The sequence below is a fragment of the Monodelphis domestica genome, chromosome 5 (assembly GCF_027887165.1).
Source record: "Monodelphis domestica isolate mMonDom1 chromosome 5, mMonDom1.pri, whole genome shotgun sequence".
NCBI lineage: Eukaryota > Metazoa > Chordata > Mammalia > Didelphimorphia > Didelphidae > Monodelphis > Monodelphis domestica.
In genome coordinates, this window is record NC_077231.1 from 101,879,999 (window position 1) to 101,898,828 (window position 18,830).

The 18,830-nt window shown below is 39.3% G+C and overlaps 1 protein-coding gene across 1 annotated transcript in view; it reads right to left on the reverse strand.

Annotated features, from left to right (window-relative positions):
- Positions 1-6,993: 6,993 nt before the first annotated feature.
- The window catches only part of DMC1 (DNA meiotic recombinase 1), a 69,041-nt gene continuing 57,204 nt past the window's right edge, over positions 6,994-18,830 (reverse strand). Inside the window, exons 13-14 of the mRNA XM_001367892.4 lie at positions 10,995-11,111; positions 6,994-7,748 (exon numbers count right to left, since the gene is read on the reverse strand). Of these exons, the coding sequence (XP_001367929.1) occupies positions 7,679-7,748; positions 10,995-11,111 (187 nt within the window). The 3' untranslated portion in view covers positions 6,994-7,678. The remainder of the gene's footprint in view (positions 7,749-10,994; positions 11,112-18,830) is intronic.

Here is an 18,830-nt window from a genome sequence, read left to right on the forward strand (position 1 = left end):
CATGGCCTAAGAACTTTTTGTCCCACTATAAGTATGGGTTTAAGTACTTTTCATTGTTCAGAAAGGAGTTTACAACTTTATCTTCCCCTATGGCATGCTTAAGTATGGTGAAGTAGAGTTCTCACATTCCTGATCTAAGTAGAGTTCTCACATTCCTGATCTAAGTTACTTTCACTGCCCAAATGGAGAATGGTCCCAATGGGGAATGGTCCCAATGGGGAATTTTTAAGGTTCACAAGCCTCTTTTTCACAGAGAGGTGGCTCTGGCTCATTTCGCGGAGAGGTGACTGGTGGCAGCATGCTGGGAATCTTGGCATCTTGGCGTGGCTGCAGCTATTGTCTGGGTTTGGCAATGAGCATCCATGATAAAATACTGGGAGAAGCTTAGTAGTGTAGTTCAGGTGAGGCATCTTCCCTGAGCTCTCTCAGAGTTTAGGCTGATTCCTTTTTTTTTTCCTTTACCTTTCCTAAAAATGCCATCCTCCTAGGAGGCCCCTCATCTTGCAGGAGGCCTGGTGACTGGAAGGTCTCTGAACTCCCCTTGGCTCAGGCTAGGCCAGAGAAATCTTATACCCTTTTCCCTTTCTCTTCTTCTTAATTCCTTCCCTCTATATTAATTAAATCACCATAAAATTCCCAAACTGACTTGAGTATTTCTATTGGGATTTGAATTAATCTCTGGCACCTAACTAAATTTATATTTCAGTCCAAAACCCCTAAATTTACCTCTTACAATATGGGGACGTGATTTGGGATTTAGGTTTTAAAAGATTGCTCTATAGCAAAAATAGATAATATGGAAATAGGTGTGAAGTGATAACATTTGTATAACCCAGTGGAATGGCTTGTCGGCTCTGAGAGGGGGGAGATAAGAAGGGAGGAAGAGAACATGAATCATGGAAACATGGAAAAATATTTTTAGAAAATAAAATCTCAGGTGTGCTGAAAAAAAATGTTACAGTTGCAAAGGAATGAGCAACACACTCACCCTCTCTGTTTTTCTTTTCTCTCTCTCTCTCTCTCTCTCTCTCTCTCTCTCTCTCTCTCTCTCTCTCTCTCTCTCTCTCTCTCGCTCTCTCACTCACTCACTCAATTATAATGTTCAAATATCCCCAAAGAAATGGAACATCAGATAGGGGCAGAGGGAGCATTTAACATCTTGTAACTCCCCACCAACCACTTACCTAGAATCTCTAGGAAGTCAAAAAAATGGTGAAACATCACCAATACCCCTCAGAGATGGGTTGTTGTTCTGTCATTTCAGGCATGTCCAACTCTTTGTGACCTCATTTGGGGTTTTCTTGGCCAAGATACTGGAGTAGTTTATCATTTCCTTCTCCAGCTCACATTACAGATGAAGAAACTAAGGCAGACAGGGTTCAGTGACTTGCCCAGGGTCATACAGGTAGTGTCTGAGTCCACATTTGAACTCAGGAAGATGAGTCTTCCTGACTCCTGGTAAAAGGAAAATTGTTTTATTTCCTTTATATTACTGATCATGAACCAAGTGATAGAAAAATAACTGCAATTATAATTTTAGAGTTAGACCCTATTATTGAACTGTGTATAAGATATCAATTCTAACATATTATAATATAATTATGATATAATAATTATATATAATATAATTATATTATATAAGATATGATATAATAACAGAATATATATTGACCATAGTGTTAGAAAGGATACCATCTGATATATTAGAATATTATAGCAACTCAATATACTAACAGCTTTGGTTGGAGAAATAAAAACTTTGAGTCTGTGGTTATCTAGGGAAGCTAAAAACTGCAAAAGGAGCTGGGTTCACTGGGAAATGTAAAGGTTAAAATTAATGATTGAACAACGATTATATGAAATTATGTAATTGCCAATATTTATTATATCTTGAGTCAGAAATTTATTTATAAATATTTACAAAATGGAGAGGAAACAATAAAGTAGAGAAATGTGAAGAGGTTAGAGAGGTTATCTGTCCTATCAATTTAAATATTTACTCCAGGTCTGCTTAATCTAGGCAAAGATTAATTAACTCTCAACCAGGAATGCTGGAAGTGAGTAACCACTTGGTCTCCTCCAAGATGGAAGCTAGTCTCTTAGGAAACTAGGAAAGGAGTCAGTCTTTCACTCACCCAACAAAGTAGTCCAGGAGTCAGAGCCTAAGTTGAAGCTGAGCTCCAAGGCCATGACTCAAGCCGCAGTCTCCAGGAAGCTTCTCCAGACACTCCCAAGTAAGAAGACCATATCCAAAAGACAATCCCTTCAGACTATCTTCTCAAAGACAATCTGCTCTGAGGGAGTTCAGGGCTTGCTTTTATGGTGTGAAGATTGGATTTAGCTATTTCCTGATTTTAACAATGAAGATACTTAGTCTAACAAAACCAGCAGGGATTGTGACCTTTAAATTACTCCACCCTACTTAGGCTGTACTTTAGGGGAAGATAAAGTTGTAATTTCCTCATTGAACAATGAAGGTACTTAACTCTTACCTTATAGTGAAACTAGAACTTTAAGTTAAGCCTATTTTAAGATCTTAATACAAAAAGGTGTTAAGTTACTGTAAAGGTTAAATTAATCACAAAAAGGTTAAGTAACTCACAAAAGGTGAACTTAACAAAGAAGTGTTTAGTAACTAATGATATAATCTAATCAAAGAAGATGAGAACTCTAAAAGATATGGGCATTTAGAGGAGGAGACACAAGAGTGAAAGGTCTATATATTTGGCTCACTTCCTCTTGCGGGCACCTTTCTGGTGCCAGAGAGTTGACTGGTGGCAGTGTGCTGGGCCTTTCGGCATCTTAGTGTGGCTACAAGCTATTGTCTGGTTTGGTGATGAGTTTCTGGCTGAGTTTTTCTCCTTTATTTTTCAACTTTATCCTCTTAGAAGCTTCTAATCTTCTTCAGAGACCTAGAAGCAGGAATTTTAAACTCCCCCTGGCACAGGCCATGCAGGAGAAATCCTATATCCTCTTCCCTCTTTCTCCTTAAATTCCTTCCCTCTATATTAATGAAATTACCATAAATTTCCAGACTGACTTGGGTATTTTGAGACTTCTCTTGGTGACCAATTAAATCTAGATTTTAAGTCACAACCCTAAAATTATCTTTACAATGGTGACTTCTTGTCCCTGCCCCTCTTCACAGGGGCCAATCACAGTTTCTAAATTGTCTAGCATTTCCCAGGTGGCAGTGTCTGTGGGATCAACTTCTCACTTTCTGAAGGTTAAGTTCTCATCTAAGGGTGTGAATTCAAAAGGTAAATCTCACCTTTTGGAGAGGTGAATACTCATCAAGAGTTCACAGTTCACAGAAAGAGTTGAGCTGATTGAGTTGAAAGGGTGGAGAGCTCCTCCATCTAGTGCTAAGTAAGGTGTTCAAGCTTTTGTTGATTCAATTCAAAAGTAGACAAAGGAGAGTTAATCCTGGTTTTAGTCTAGTGAGATCCTAAGTAGGGGTACTTAAGTTAGGGTTAACTCAAGATAGACAATAGAGAAAAGAATTCTCTTTCACAGAATGGTGAATGGACAGCTGGCCTGATGAGATCATATGAAAGCAACTTTGGCAACTTCAGGTGTTGTTTGATCCTTTGAAGATTTATGCCAACTATAGGATCCCCAGAGTATCATGGCCAAGAAAGGTTACTTTGACCTAAGGAGTATGATAGTTTTGGAGTATTAATTAAATTTTCTTCTCTTCATCTTGCATTGAATTTAGGACTTTGTATCAAATGTTCCAAACCCTTGTTACCAAACACCATTTCATGTCTTTTAACATCCTATGTGCCTTCTGCCATATTAATGATTTATGCCAATTACCTTCCAAAATCAATAAAAAATTCTGTTGTACATCTCTGTGAGGTCTTCACCACAGGCTAGGTGTAAAGAGATCTCCAATTTTAATTTATCACAATTAAATTTGGTTCTTCAGCTCAGAATTATGGCCCAGAGATTTCTTTATATCTAATAGAGGTCTAGCACTATCCACTTGTATAACTGAAAATCCGTTACCCTAAAAAAAAGTTCCCAGGAGCCCACTGACTTCCTGTCATTAAGTACTTCCTGTAGACAGGAAATAAATATCCAGTGGACAGTCTTATGGATCTCTTTCTTTGGCATAATGCAGCAATCATGGTGGCAGTAAAGTGAGGATTTTGAAATGGCTAATCAGCCATGGGCACATGGTCTTTATTTTGTTTCCTCTTTATTCCTTGATTTCTAGTGATCATTTAATAAACATCCTAAAATATAATATTTTTATTATTAAGATATAATTTTAATTTTTACACACTGTGCCACATAACTGCACTTCAGAGATGAGACATTCTCCATATAAAGAGAAAACTAGGAAACCATCTTATCCCATTGTATCTCACAAACTAATCCAGGACATGTGGCATTTTCATGGCACAAGTGGTAGACAAGAGTGGATCAGCAGTCAAGGAACAAGGACTCATTCTTCCTTCTAGAAGATGCCTGTGTCTTCATTCTTAAGACCTTTACTGGCTTTGAAAATATCCTTCAGTAAATCTTGTTGAGATACCTGATTTCATATGACTCCAGCTTCCTGGCTACTACTCCCTCACTGTTTCTGGACACTTTTGAGTTTAAGGTGACTTACCCTTCCAAATTCAAAGACTGGTTGTAAGAACAAAACAAGATGACATGGATGAAAACACTTTGTAAATCTTAAAAGTTCAATGGGAGTTCGACGGGTATATGATTGGGGGTTTTGACTTTAAATGATCACTCTATTACAAATATTAATAATATGGAAATGGGTTTTGAACAATGATACATTTAAAACCCAGTGGAATTGCTCATCAGTTCCAGGAGGGGGGATAGAAGAGGGAAGGGAAAGAACATGAATCATGTAACCATGGAAAAAATTCTTAATTAGAAAACAAAAACAAAAACAAAAAAGTTCAATGGGAACATGATGACAATGGGTGTCTGATAGACAAGCATACCATATTACCAAATGACAACTCATTGTGGCCTATCAGTGCTAGGCCCTCTCACCAAATTACTTTTCCCAAAATACAATCATCCCTCACTATATCGTGGTTCACTTATCGTGACTTCACTGTATCTCAAATTTTTTAAAAAATCTAATTCTGTATCATGGAGTTTTCACTATATCACAGGATTTTGCAGATGAATACCATACTGTAACAATGGAAATGCAGTACACCACTACCACTCCACCACAGCAGACCACAGCACTGTGTTCTGTATCCTGGGTGCTGATTGTCTCAGTGACCATAGCATATTTGCTCTCCTGCTATTTCTCAGATTTTCACCCATTGCAGGGGTCTAGCAGGTTCTACCAAGCTAGAAGGGCCTTGATCTCAGGCTTGTGAAGGACCATATGGATAATACCCAGTTCTTTGTCTTTCTTTGACCTTTTCAAGAATTCCTTCCAGGCTTTTTGAGATTCTCTTTTATTGGTTTTTGAGACATTTTCAACAGTTGGATTCCCCCTTGCCTCTCTGATTGTTCCTTGTCTGATTCCTTTCCTAATTCTGTTCTTTCCTCCCATACCCCAATATAATTCAAGGTTCTCTCCTTGAGATCCCAAGGTTCTTCTGGTTCTAGGCTTTCTCCATCAGAGAACCTGTCTATTCTCATGACTCCAACCTCCAGATGAAGGATTTCCAATCAGAACCTTGATCTGGTCATCTCAAACTCGAAATGACTAAAATTAAATGTCTTTTATCCAACTCAGTTCCACCCCCAGCTATCCCTTTGGATTCTCCAATTTCTGCCAGTAATTTCTAGGCTTGAAGTTTCATGTTGTCTTGAACTTTTCCTTCTCATTTGCCCTCTGCACCTCTCATTAGCCCTCAAGTCCTATCACAGCCTTTGAGACTAAACCTTAGCATTCTTGGCCTCTTCTTCCTGAATTCCTGACCTTGATTTGGCCACCTGATCTGATTTCCTATATTCTTAACTGCTTCCTTTTTGGACCCTGACTCTGTCCTAGGGGCTCCGCAGTGAAAAATCTAAACCCCTTCCTCTAAAACAGGGGTCCTTCCAGTGGAATTGCTTATCAGCTCTGGGAGTGCGGAAAGAAGAGGGGAGGGAGAGAAAATAGATCATGTAACCATGGAAAAATATTTTTAAATAAATTAAATTTTAAAAATAAATTTACAAATAAATAAAATAGAGATCCTTCAACTTGCTTATGTCATGAATCCCTTGGATGGTCAGTCTGATGAGCCTATGGAGCTCTTCTAAGAATCATGTGTGTACTTGTGGCCTTGGTTGTCTTCATTCTTTCATGAGTATGAATGTGTTCCCTCAGATTCTTAAAGATCAAGGACAGAGCAACTCATTATATACACAGATACAGTGGGGATACAGATACAGTAGATTGAGTTGACTTGAGTTGAGTGAGGATTTGAATCTCACTCTGACACTAGTCAAACTTATCTGACATACTAAAAATATGTCAAATCACTATGAGCCTCAGTTTACCTACTTATAAAAGGGGCATCATAATATTTTCAAGACCTACCCAGCAGAGTGGCTGTGAGACTCAAATGAGATAATGTGCATCAGGGAGATGTTTTATACATCTGAAAAGCCTCTACAAGTCATGGATCACTCAAGATGCTTTAAGTAGAACAATGAGCAGGAAAGACTGGCGGGAAACTTGGGCAAATGCTGACTCTGCCATTTAATGGCTCTGTGGCCATAGGCACGTCAGTCCCCAACTTAGAGCTTCAGTTTATACATCTGTAAGATGGGATCACTGCTGCTGAGCTGCAGAGATCTGGGCAGTGGTAAGGCTAAAGCCAGTCAGGCATCTAGACTGAGTTGGGCTCAACATGCATGGGCATCCTCCCTTGGAGAGTGTAAGCTTCTCAAGATCAGAGACTGACTTGGTTTTGTCTTTGATCCCTAGAACAGAGAAAAGGCCTCACATAAGGCAGGATCTGGAGATATTTTATGCTGAATGGCTTTGCTTTAAACTTGACCACATATATGTATTTTTGTAATTTTGTGTTTAATAATCAGAATAAATAATATGAAAACTTTATACATTTAAAAACTTACATTCTGAAATTTTACAGTTAAAATTTTCAAAATAATTCTCCAAAAAGCATTAGCCAGCCACCCCAAACTAGAGGGTTCATCCTTAATTCCCTGCCTTCCTCCCTTCCCCTAGAATAGCAATTTATAGGGTAGATTTCTTTAAAAACCATTTAAAGCTGCTGGAAGCCAGTCCTTAAGTAGAGGTTTGGTTTATTGTTGCTAATAATAATAATAAGGCTAAGCAGCCACCCTCAAAGTCTCAATACAAAGAGTTTTCTCATGGGCCCAAGGAGCCTCTCTGTCTTAGAATTAACACAACTTTTCTGTTTGGGGAAGTACAAACAAAGGCTAAGGGAGAGAGAGAGTGTATGGGTCCATAAAAAACTGGGGCAGAGTACTCTGGGTTCATGTTAGTTCAGAGAATTTTGCAATACTTTGAAAAGATAATGGAGAGGAACCAGGTACTTAAAAGGCAAGAAATCATTTTTATCTCTTTTACCCACTTCCCATTAGTCAACACTCTGAATCATGTCAAAAAACAAACTCTGTTTTCATGCTCTGAATAGGTGTTTTCTTCAGTCTTTCTTCAGTCCTGATCGAGCTTGTTCTGCCCTCCAGTTCTGCACCAATTCTCCGCCTACTCCTTGGCATCCCCAATTCCTCCAGCTGTTATTGCGAAGGTGGCTTCATTTTCAGGCATGTCGGGGCTACCGAAACATAAGGATGAAAGCATGAAAGAAGCCCCAGCTTCGAACATGGATTTAGACGTGGGAGGGAGGGAGAGAACATGGACCACAGAATAGTCGGAAAACAATTATTAAAAAGTATATCGGCATGGAATCTAGAAGAAATTTAAATAACCTTTTTTAAAAGTAAAAAACAAACAAACATGAATTTGTGCCATCTTATCCCTCTGAGTACATAACATCAACCTGTGTGGCTGGGGACATCCCCTAGAGGTGAAATCTGCAGTGGTCACTTATTTGGATTTACAACCACATGAGCATGTGTCTGACCAACTTGACCAGATTTTCACTACATTAAGTCAGGCTCAACATAATTTCCTCTGAAAATAAGTAGAGTTGGGGCATTGAGTTGGCATAGAGGATAGAGCACCAGGCTTCTAGTCAGGCCTGGAGTCAGGAGGTCCTGGGTTCAAATGTGACTTCAGAGACTGTGTAGCTGGGTAACTCTAGTCAAGTCACTTGACTTCCACTGCCTAGCCCCTGCCCTTCCATCTTAGAGTTGTTACCAAGACAGAAAGTAAAGAGTTATAAAAAGAAAAAAGAAATAGAACTCATTCTATACCAGTGCAGAGAGCAGAAAGACAAGATGGTGTGGTAGGAGAATTGGTACATTTAAGGTCAAGACAGGTAGGTTTAAATCCCAGCTCCAACACTTACTGGCTATGTGACCTTGGGCAAGTCATTAGTTTTTTGTAAGCCCAAGTTTTTTCTTGGGTACAGTCAGTACAAAAGCTCCATGATTCACCTACCTCTTGGGGTTATTTTGAGGGAAATCCTTTGTAACAGTCAAAAAACTAGAAACATACAAGTTTTGAGAGGAACTATAGCTATTCCACTTGGTAGACTTAGGAGTGGTGAGTAGAAATCCTCAGGAGGCAGATTTCAGATCAATATAACAAAGAACCTCCTAACCACTAGTGTTATGCCAAAGTGGAAAAAAAGATTCATTTTCCTGACTTCAGATCAGGTCTCAGACACTAGCTGTGTGACTGGAGGGCAAGTCATTTAATCCTGTTTGCCTCAGTTTTCTTATCTGTGAAATGAGTTGGAGAAGGAAATGCCAAATCACTCCAATATCTTTGACAAGAAAATCCCAAATAGGGTCACAAAGAGTTAGAGGTGACTGAGAAGCAACTGAATAGTGTCTGCATAGACAGGATGAGTGGTTCCGCGGTGGGATGTTGCCAGATGGATAGGAGAAGGGAGAATACCCAAGATGATCCCTGGTAACTCTGGGGTTCTGAGTCTTTCCTTCTCTGAGAAAAGCATCTATTGCACAGTCAAAAGGGCTTCATTCCTTGGTCTTGCTCTCATTAAATATCATGGGAATCAGTAGGAATCCCACAATACCCCAGTGCATCTAAGATCTCACTGTGGACATGACTTCTAACAATGAAGAATCAAATCCACCCAGGCTTGCCCATCCTGGGCAATGCAGGTCACTGTCTATTTACAATGCCCATCCCAAAGAAAGAGACAGGCAAACAGATGGAAGGGTAGACAGATAAGTTGGAAGGACAGACTGATAAGGATATAAACTGATGGACAAACTCTATAGATTTCTATCCAACTGCACGCCATCCTCTGGATGGCAGGCATATTACTTCACTTTACCTCCCTCCATCTAGGTTTCCTCATCTGTAAAATGGGGACAGTAATAGCACCTATCTCACTGAGTTGCTTTGAGGATCAAATGATATAAAATATGTAAAGTGTTTTGGAAGCCCTTAAATGCTGCTTAAATGTGTGCTAGGCATTCTTCTTTTTTTCTTTTAACCCTTGCCTTCTGCTTTATAATTAATACTAGGTATCAGTTTCAAGGCAGAAGAAGGATAAGCTGGGCAAATGGGGTTAAGTGACTTGCCCAAAGTCCTACAGCTAGGAAGTGTCTGAGGTCACACCCAGGACCTCCTCTCTCCAGGACTGATTCTCTATCCACTGTGCTCCACATAATTGTTTTTCACCCAATCTATTTTTCTTTTATGGCAAGTTGGACCAGACCCTTTGGAGAGGTTGTTCCTTGCACCAAGGGGGCCTCACCTTGCTGGATCTCCTCCAGGAAGAGGCAAACACCATCTCCTTGATCATAACTCTCTTCAAATCATAAGGTAGCTGAGTAATTCTCCTTGCTATTATATCTTTCAGATTTTCTTATGTGATTTTGACATACACAAGGAGAGATTTGAAAGTGAAATTCATCTCAGCAGGGCTACATTATCCTTTGCTGCATTAGCAAAACCAACAGGATCTCTTGGACCCCAAATCTCAGAGAGGCTACTTGATCTTAGAGGGCTTAGATGAACAAATAGAGGTGGTACTTTATCTTATATATTGCAAACGGCAAGTTTCAGGGTAGAAAGAATTCTCAGAGGTCAGCAGTCCAAGGCAACTAAACAGGACTCCTCTCTACAGTATCCCTGATAAGGGGTTATACAGCCTCTACCTAAAGACCTCCAGTGAGGATAAACTTATCAGCTCTATTTTCTGAAAAATTCTCTTCACATTGGATAAAAAGCTGCCACTCTGTGGCTCTCCCTATTGTGCCTAGTTCTGTTCTCTAGGGCCCAGCAAAATAAGTCTTACTCATCTTCTTCAGGACAATCCTTCAGATACTTGAAGGCAGTGATCAGGGCCTTCTCTATCCCAGTCTCCTTCAACTAATCCTTACATAGCCATAGACATACACAGTCTCTGGTTCCCCTCATCTGGACCTGCTCCAGGTTGTCAGGGCCCATTAAAGATTTCAGCGGCCAGTGACTCTAGAGAGGGCCAATAAGTCTTTGAATCCACTTAAGTGCATTTGTGGAAAATTACAAGGGAACTCACAGAGCTCCATAAAATATAACATTTAATACTCTGCTTTCCTAAAGGAAAAGGCATGGGCTAGATGAAAACAGTAATCTTGTGAGGTGGGAGGTCAGCTAAATGAAAGAGCACCATATCATTATTTCACATTTCACATTTCACATTTGCTAAGTGCCAAGAGTTTACAGAGGCTGTTTTGAGGACTCGTGGGATTTATTTTCAGCCTTGGTCCCCAGGTTAATATAGTAATCCTCTTGGCAGAATAACTTTTGAAGAGGAAATCCTTTCTAAAGGGAGACCTTGCTCTCATCTATAGCCTAAATGATATCACCTTTTATCCAGGGTAATTTTCTCTGTGACTTCCTCTCTTGCTGTGTAGTAGCTTAAAACAAAATAAGTTACCTGTCATAAATTTTAGCGATGCGAAGCTCTCCCCTTCCCTTCCGCAAGCTAATCCTGGTTGTTGAAGCATGAGCCAGGATGTGACCTCCAATGGGCTTTTTAGGGTCTGCCTGAAAACTAAATCAAACCAAAACATTTTAATTCAGTCTTGTCCTGTTGTTTTCTGCTCCAGGGATGCAGAGCAGAGGGTCCTCAGTCTCTAACAGGGAGGACCTATTTTTAAATCCCCAGATTTGTGTAGACATGTTTGCTGTTCTTCTGGCCTGCCTGAAGTGGAAACCAGCCACTTGGTTCCCACAGGCCTAGTCCAGGAAAAACCTGAAATTCACTCCAGAGAACATAATGATCAAGAAATCCAAGGAGGGGATACTCCCCTAGAACTTAACAGAAAGTCAGCTAGAAGCCCACAGGCAATAGGAGAAGGGGTCACTATCAGCCAGCCTCCCAGCACTTCTAGAGACGAACTGCCATCCTTTAAAAGCTCTAGTATGGGCCAGCACTCAGGCTGGAACAGACCAGATGTCCAGGAGCTCCAAGATTCCTTTCCTGAAATGATAAAACGGGCCTTGAAGATTAAGGAGGTTCTAACATCAGAAGGTCGAGTTCAGTGTAGGAATGGAAGGAATTCTAGGCTATTACCAAGAAAGGCTGACCACTTCACCCCAGAATGCATATAAGCCTGACCCAAGTGCCCAGGCCAGGAACTGAAAGTAGAGAGATGTAGACCTAAGAAAATCTTAACCAATTACAAAAGTAGATCTAGAAATCTCTCCCAAATACAAAAGAGTAATTGCATAACAACCATAAGCAGAAACATAAAAGGAAAATAAATATATTTTCCATAAGGATTACATGAATACCAAGGTGAAATAAAACAAATGATAAAACTGAAATGGAAGCTTGAGGCCAGTGTCCAATTCAAATAGAAACAGATCCCTGCCAGTTGCATACTGACTTAGAAAACCACAACTTGACATTATCTAAGTGTATCGTATTTTTATTTATTCTGTTAAACATTATCCCATTATACTTTAATCTGGTTCAGCTTTGCTCCAGAATTTTGCTGCCATAGCCAAAAGAGGCAAGTTTGTCACTTCTACTCCAAAGGAAAGAATTGGAAGGAGAATAAATAGCTTAGAAGAGAAAGAAGTAAACCTTAGCCAAGAAATGGATTGCCTGAAAACTAGAATAGACAAGCAGTAATCAATGATTCCATGTGTCAACTTGAAATCTGGACACCCCAATTCTGCCCCTGTCCCCTGAGAATTCACCCTGAGGGAAGTCCCAGACTCAGCCCTTTCAGACTGAACAATGGATTTTAAGGTATTTAAGGATACCAGTCCAGGTGGGTCTATAGACCTAAATCAAATGTAAAGTGCCCTTTTGTCTTCATAGTTTCTCTCCCTGTATTAAAATCCTCTCCCTTCCCTTTTGTATACATTGTAAAGCATCAACCTCTTCCTGATAATCCCATCTTGGACTTCTCATTTCCTTATAGCCATGGTAATGTAAATTCATCATATTTCTCTGTCCTTAGCTTAAATTCTATTGTTCTTTGGAGAAATCATCTAGCTTGGTTCATTCTCCCAAGGATACAGACTCTAGAGCCCCCAGGGCATTGATTCTGAGTAATTTGTGGCAATTAGCTCTGTGATAGAGGCTAAAAGAGATAGGATCTATCTCTTTCCTCTCCTGATTAAAGATTTGGTTTTTCTGACCACTTAGGTAGTTTTGTGTTATTTCCAAATTAACACATAAAACAGCAAAAAACAAACCATAAGACTGAAAAAAAAATTTGAAGAAAATATAAGAGATCTGACATCAAAAACAGCTGACCTGGAAAACATATCAAAGAGAAATAATTTAAAGATTAGTGGACTTCTTTGAAAATCATTACCAAAAGAATCTGGACATCCTATTTCAAAAAAAGTCTATATTTATTAGAACAGAGAACAATGTGAAAATAAAATCCATCCATCACCTCCTGAAAGGAATTATAAAAGAAAAATTCCAAGAAATGTTAGTTTTTTTAAAATTAAACAAAATTTAGTTTTCATATCAAAGAATTGTCACTGTGGAATCTAAGAGAACCCCAAGTTTAGTTAGCTTGAAAGATGGAGACCCCAAGTTTGCCCTTTTGCCTCTTGAAAGTTTGCCTCTAGGGAATATGAAAAGGGAATTACCCTCCCTTTCTTTTCTTTAATTTAATCAATCAGCACCTTTGATGTATAATCAGTCAGGAATTTGAAAATCTTTTACCACTGATATGCAAGTACAGACACACCCTCAGAGATAAGAAGTTGATCCCACAGGCACTGCCCCCCTGGGGGGGTGCCAGGCAAATTAAGGAACTATGATTGGTTCCTGAGATGTGATGTGGGAGAGCTAGTGGGTAGAGAAAATGGCTTATAAAGGAACCAAAAATCTAAAGACACATTCTTGAGTTGTTGGTGACACTCTTCCTGGAGACACTACTCCACTAGTGACTCTTGCTGAAGAGACTCTCACAGACTTTTGACCAGAGATTGGACCTGAAGGAGCCTTTATCAGTGATGAGCTTCATTCCATTAGAACGCAATTAGAGTAGTTAGCTAAACTTCTCTCTACCTCTTTCCTAGATTTCCCTCTCTTTACTATTACTACTTTGATGTAATAAAGCTACTAAAGCTAATAGCCTCATAATTTAATTTTAGTTATTACAATTTGGTGACCTTTTAATTATTATAGGTCACAGATTCTGCCACTTTCAGACTGAATACTGGATCCTAAGGTAAATGATAATCCCAGTTAAGTGGGGCTAAAAAAAATGCTAAATACTCTTTTTGTCTTAAGTAGTCTCCCCCATTGTATCAGAGATCCTTCCCAAGAAGACCAGCCCCTGGGCAGGGACCATCCTTTTAGTGTCCATTGTAAGAAGTCCATTACAACCTAGCCTCTGGCTATGATTCCTTTCTCAAGTCAGTCAGTGTAGTTTGAATACTCTGATTTCCTTATAGCCATGGTAATGTCAATCAATCACATTTCCCTGTCTCTCAGTTACACAAAAGTCACATGTTTCCCAAAATCTATAGTATTTTGGAGCTGTCAATCTGCACAATTGGCATTCCCAGAGGTCATAAGCCAGGGTAGCCAGAGTCTGGAGCTCTGTGTGTAAAAAATAGATTTGAATCCAGGACTTCAATCCCCAGAAGCCCTTGCTCCATAAAGCTTCCTCAGAGGGGAGAGAGAAGCTTTAAGGTAGGAAGATAGAGAAAGGATAGAAGTTTTAGATACCACGAGGGGGATAACGGAGTCGAAGTAGAGATATGAGGTGGCAGGAATGAGTCTTTATTAATTACCAATGAGCCACAGCCAAGCTCCGATCAATGGACCATTCCGAAGGCCTTTACCAGTCCAGAGATCCAGATTTAATACCACACAGGTCGGAGAGATGATAGAGAAAGATTAGAGATGGAGCCTGGTCAAAGGCCAGGCCCCATCGAGGACAGGCATCAGTGCGAGCTGGAAGGGAGGAAGAGTAGAAGAGAGAAAGGCAGAGCTGGCTGAGGCATATTTAATCTCTTTGATATGCAAATATACACAGTACACAGGGTTGATCATCATTGGTTAATGACAAGGTATAGGTGTGGTTTCTCTCAACCAGGTGAGCACAAAGAAACCTGGGTTCCCGCCTAACCTGGGGGAAGCTGGGGTCAAGGCTCAGAGGCTTTCCCAGCCATGTGAAATACTGAGCATGCTCAAGACTGAGCATGCTCTCTTCTAAGGCAATCTGTACATACCAACTGTTTCCCTTGCCCATAGCTAGGGGTGGACTGCTACACTCCACTTCCCCAGAATGCTTTGTAATCTCACTGAAAATCTCACCTGGGCTGAGAACGAGATGGGGTATTTAACCTGATTGCAAAGGCTTTTGGGCCCCTTTTCTTCCCTGTTTTCCGCTTGCAAGCAGACATGGCTCTTTTGATAATGTCGGTGAGGTTGTGTCTAGGGCTCTCTGTGGGCCTAGTCACATGTTTTCTTATTCTGTAATTTCTTTAATCCTCAACCTTTAATAAACCTCTAAAAAAGAATACTCCTTGCATAGAGAAACTAATTTCTATCTTGCCCCAGTCTCCCCTAATTTCAATCTTTACAGTTGGCTTACCACATCGGGAAAACGAAATATCTCAATCTTCTGATTCTTTTCTCTTCTTTAGTTCAGCCTTTAATAGCTACTGCCTAGATTTTTTAAGCCACGTTCTTCAAGATGCTTTTTTAGAAAACCATCTTGAGCTCCTGCAGGCAGCCATTCGATTCAGACTTTCTTGAGCCCTTCCCTCCCACCTGGCTCAGCCGCTTCTCCCTGCCTCCCTGCCTGCCACCGCCATCCACTTTGGACAGCTGCGTCTCCCTGCCTGCAGACCTGTTTGCAGATTGCAGTTCACCTGCCCACCTCAGCTGCCTGCTCCAGCTCCTGGCCCTGTTTGTGTTCCTGTCCACCCTGGCGGTCTTTCTCTCACTCACCTGGCCCACCTGATTCAACCAAGATTGCAATCACCCAGTGACCTGCATGCCCAACAAACTCTAGCCTTGGAGCAGATCCTCTCTTCACTCAAGACTCATTCTACCAGCTGGTAACAAAGGGCGGGGGTATTGGCTCCACGTGGGTAGATTAGAGTGTAGGAGGGGAGAGATAAGAGGGAAAGAAGAAAGGTTTTTTCAAGCAAGGAACTTAAAAGCAATGGCTATTTTACAAGGACGTCTTTTAATTGCATTGATCCTTTTATTGACTTCATCTGCGTTCCTTTTAGCTAACTTTGGGGAAAAACTCTGCTTCTCAGTGAACTGAGAGCCAGGCCTAAAGACGTGCGGTCCTGGGTTAAAATCTGGCCTCAGATACTTCCCAGCTGTGGGTCCCTGGATGGGTACCTTAACCCCCATTGCTTAACCCTTACCACTCTGCCTTCCGACAATAGATATCTAAATGGATAATTAAAAACAAAAACAAACAAAAAAAAAACCCAAAGAACTTTAAAGAGACTAAAGGTTATATATTCTAAGACATTTCAGACTCCAATGGTTTATACAAATCTCTGTATTTCTATTGCATTTTCCTGATTGTTTTGTTTAAGGTTTAACTTTGTGATTTTAAATTCATATATTACTGGATTCAATATTATTCTGTTATACTGTTCATTTAATGTACTGAGTTTTAAAATTTTGTCATTTTCCCCCTATAACCATATTGAAAAAAAATATTATTGTAATTAAGCCCATATATGAAAAAAAAACAGCTTTTTTCTATTTTTGCCTTTGTAAATTGTCACATAGAGGATAGATGGACTTCAGAACTGGTTACAATTGCTATAACAACCTTTGGAAAATTTAATGTACTATATATCTCAACTGATTTTAAGGGTTTTTTAAATATGATTTTTGTAATTTTTTTTAACAATCTCTGGTTATTTTTGCCTGCCCCTAACACGAGGTGTAAGGCCAATTCTAGCTGAAGTGAAATACATTTTATAACCCCCAACCTTCCCGCATTTCTAAATATGTGATGGAAGTTGGGGCAGTTAATCTCAGGGCATTTGTACCCCTAAAAAAGCCTCCAAAAAAGGAGCACCCTTCATTTATACTCTTCAGCTCACTATTTTACTTCCACCAGAATGATATATAGATTTCTTGATTATGTTCTTAACCCAAGATGAGTTTTACTTTGTTTTAAAAATATGTTTATTACCAAGGTTGAAAGATTGCTATGATTGTAAAAACTGTGACAAATATCCATCAATTCATAGGTTTTTTTAAAAAAATGCCATACAGCAACTTATGTGAAATATGATAGTGTGTTGTTTGCTATTGTAATTAATTGGGCTATTGAGAATTTTGGGGATATTGACACCACATATTTGTACTACTGTACAATTCATTTGCCTTCTACTCACAGTAGATCATGGCCAGATATTAAGAGGAAATGGATCTCATTTTTGGTGAGAAAGCCTTGCATTCTATATTTCCTTAGCTGACACAGAGTGTCAATGATTATAAGCTACATTTTTGAATTTTTAAAAACTCTTTTATTATATTTTTCTCGCATGTGCAATATACTATTTCAGTTTTTTTTCTCTCCTTTTTATATTTCAAGCACATGTCACCAGCATTACGATTTTCTTTAACTTTTTGATTTTTCAGTACTATAAGTTTAAAATACATTTGCTAATGCATGCCCCAAAAGCTTGGGACTATAAAAATGATGCCACTAATTATTTAAAAGAAATTATGGGACTTTGCTTAATGATTCTCTCTGATTCCAGGACAAGATATACACACAAGAGCCATTGCATAGAGCCAAGAACAGCCAATACAGGATGGATTGATGCACTTCTAGGCCAATACAAAGGTCTTGAACCTAGTGTGAAGACTCAAGGTTTAACATTAACAGTGAAGACTGTGTTTAACATGCTAGACATAGGCTTTCCTTGTGTCCACACTCACTATGAAAATACTCACAGACAAGTATCCCCAAAACCTTGGCTCATATAATCTGGTCCCCTTTTCTGCCTTTCATAGTGTGGCACCTTTCTGTAGTCCTGGCTACTGACTGGGTAAATGCATCATTGCTTAGATCATTGTGATTGGGCCCTGATTCAAGGACCTGTTATAGATTTATTTTTCTTTTTACTTGGAATTTTTACACATAAGACTTTGATAGTCTATATTTTCATCCAGAAATTTTTCTTTTTTATTTGGATTTTCTGATATATTTTTAATATCTCTTGCCAATTGATTCATATACCTCAAACCTCAGCCATGCATCCCTAAGTGATTGTGTATTTTTCAATCACCCACAACACGGGGAAATGTAAAAAATATTATTATTTAAATTGCAAAGTTTAAATTCTTTTTGAGAAGAATTTTAGGTAAAGAAAGATGATACCTCTCTGAATCCAGAAACTGAACTGTTGAAGATACCATGAAGAAGCCTCCAGATCACAAGTGCACAAAAATGAACTTTGGGTGTGGTTGATTGAACATTTATTTGTATGTATACTTTCATGCCAAAGGGGACTGCCCCCTAACTGACTTTTTGTCAATGCAACCAGCAATTATTGGTTTTGTTTTTTTTTTTCCCTCTTATCCTCACATTATTGTAATCTTTAAGTTGATTATGTTTTCATGATCCTTTTGGGGAAAAAATTAATTTTTTCCAAAAATGATCACACGGAGAAACGTAAGAAATAGACTTGAATTCAGGACTTCAATTCCCAGAAGCCCTTGCTCCACTTCCCCAGAACGCTTTGTAATCTCACTGAAAATCTCACCTGGGCCGAGAACAAGATGGGGTATTTAACCTGATTGCTAAGGCTTTTGGGCCTCTTTTCTTCCATTTTCCGCTTGCAAGCAGACGTGGCTTTTTTGATAATGTAGGTGAGGTTGTGTCTAGGCCTCTCTGTGGGCCTAGTCACATGTTTTCTTATTCTGTAATTTCTTTAATCCTCAACCTTTAATAAACCTCTAAAAAAAATAATACTCCTTGCAGAGAGAAACTAATTTCTATCTTGCCTTAGTCTCCCCTAAATTTCAATCTTTACATGTGTGGGTTTGTGGTATGCAACCCTGTGTTTGGAGGCCTAAGAGAAAATTGCTGAACCCCTATCCTTAATTAAAGATATGGTTTTTCTCACCATTTAATAGTTGTAGTTTTTTCCAGTTTAACAAAACCATCACAGTCATTCAAGAAGAAGCAATTCTAAAACTAAGGAATCACAGTCAAGATCACACAAGATGTAGAAGCTCTCCTACAAGTGAGAGGAGAGCTTGGAATACAATATTCCAAAAGGCAAAAGATAATGA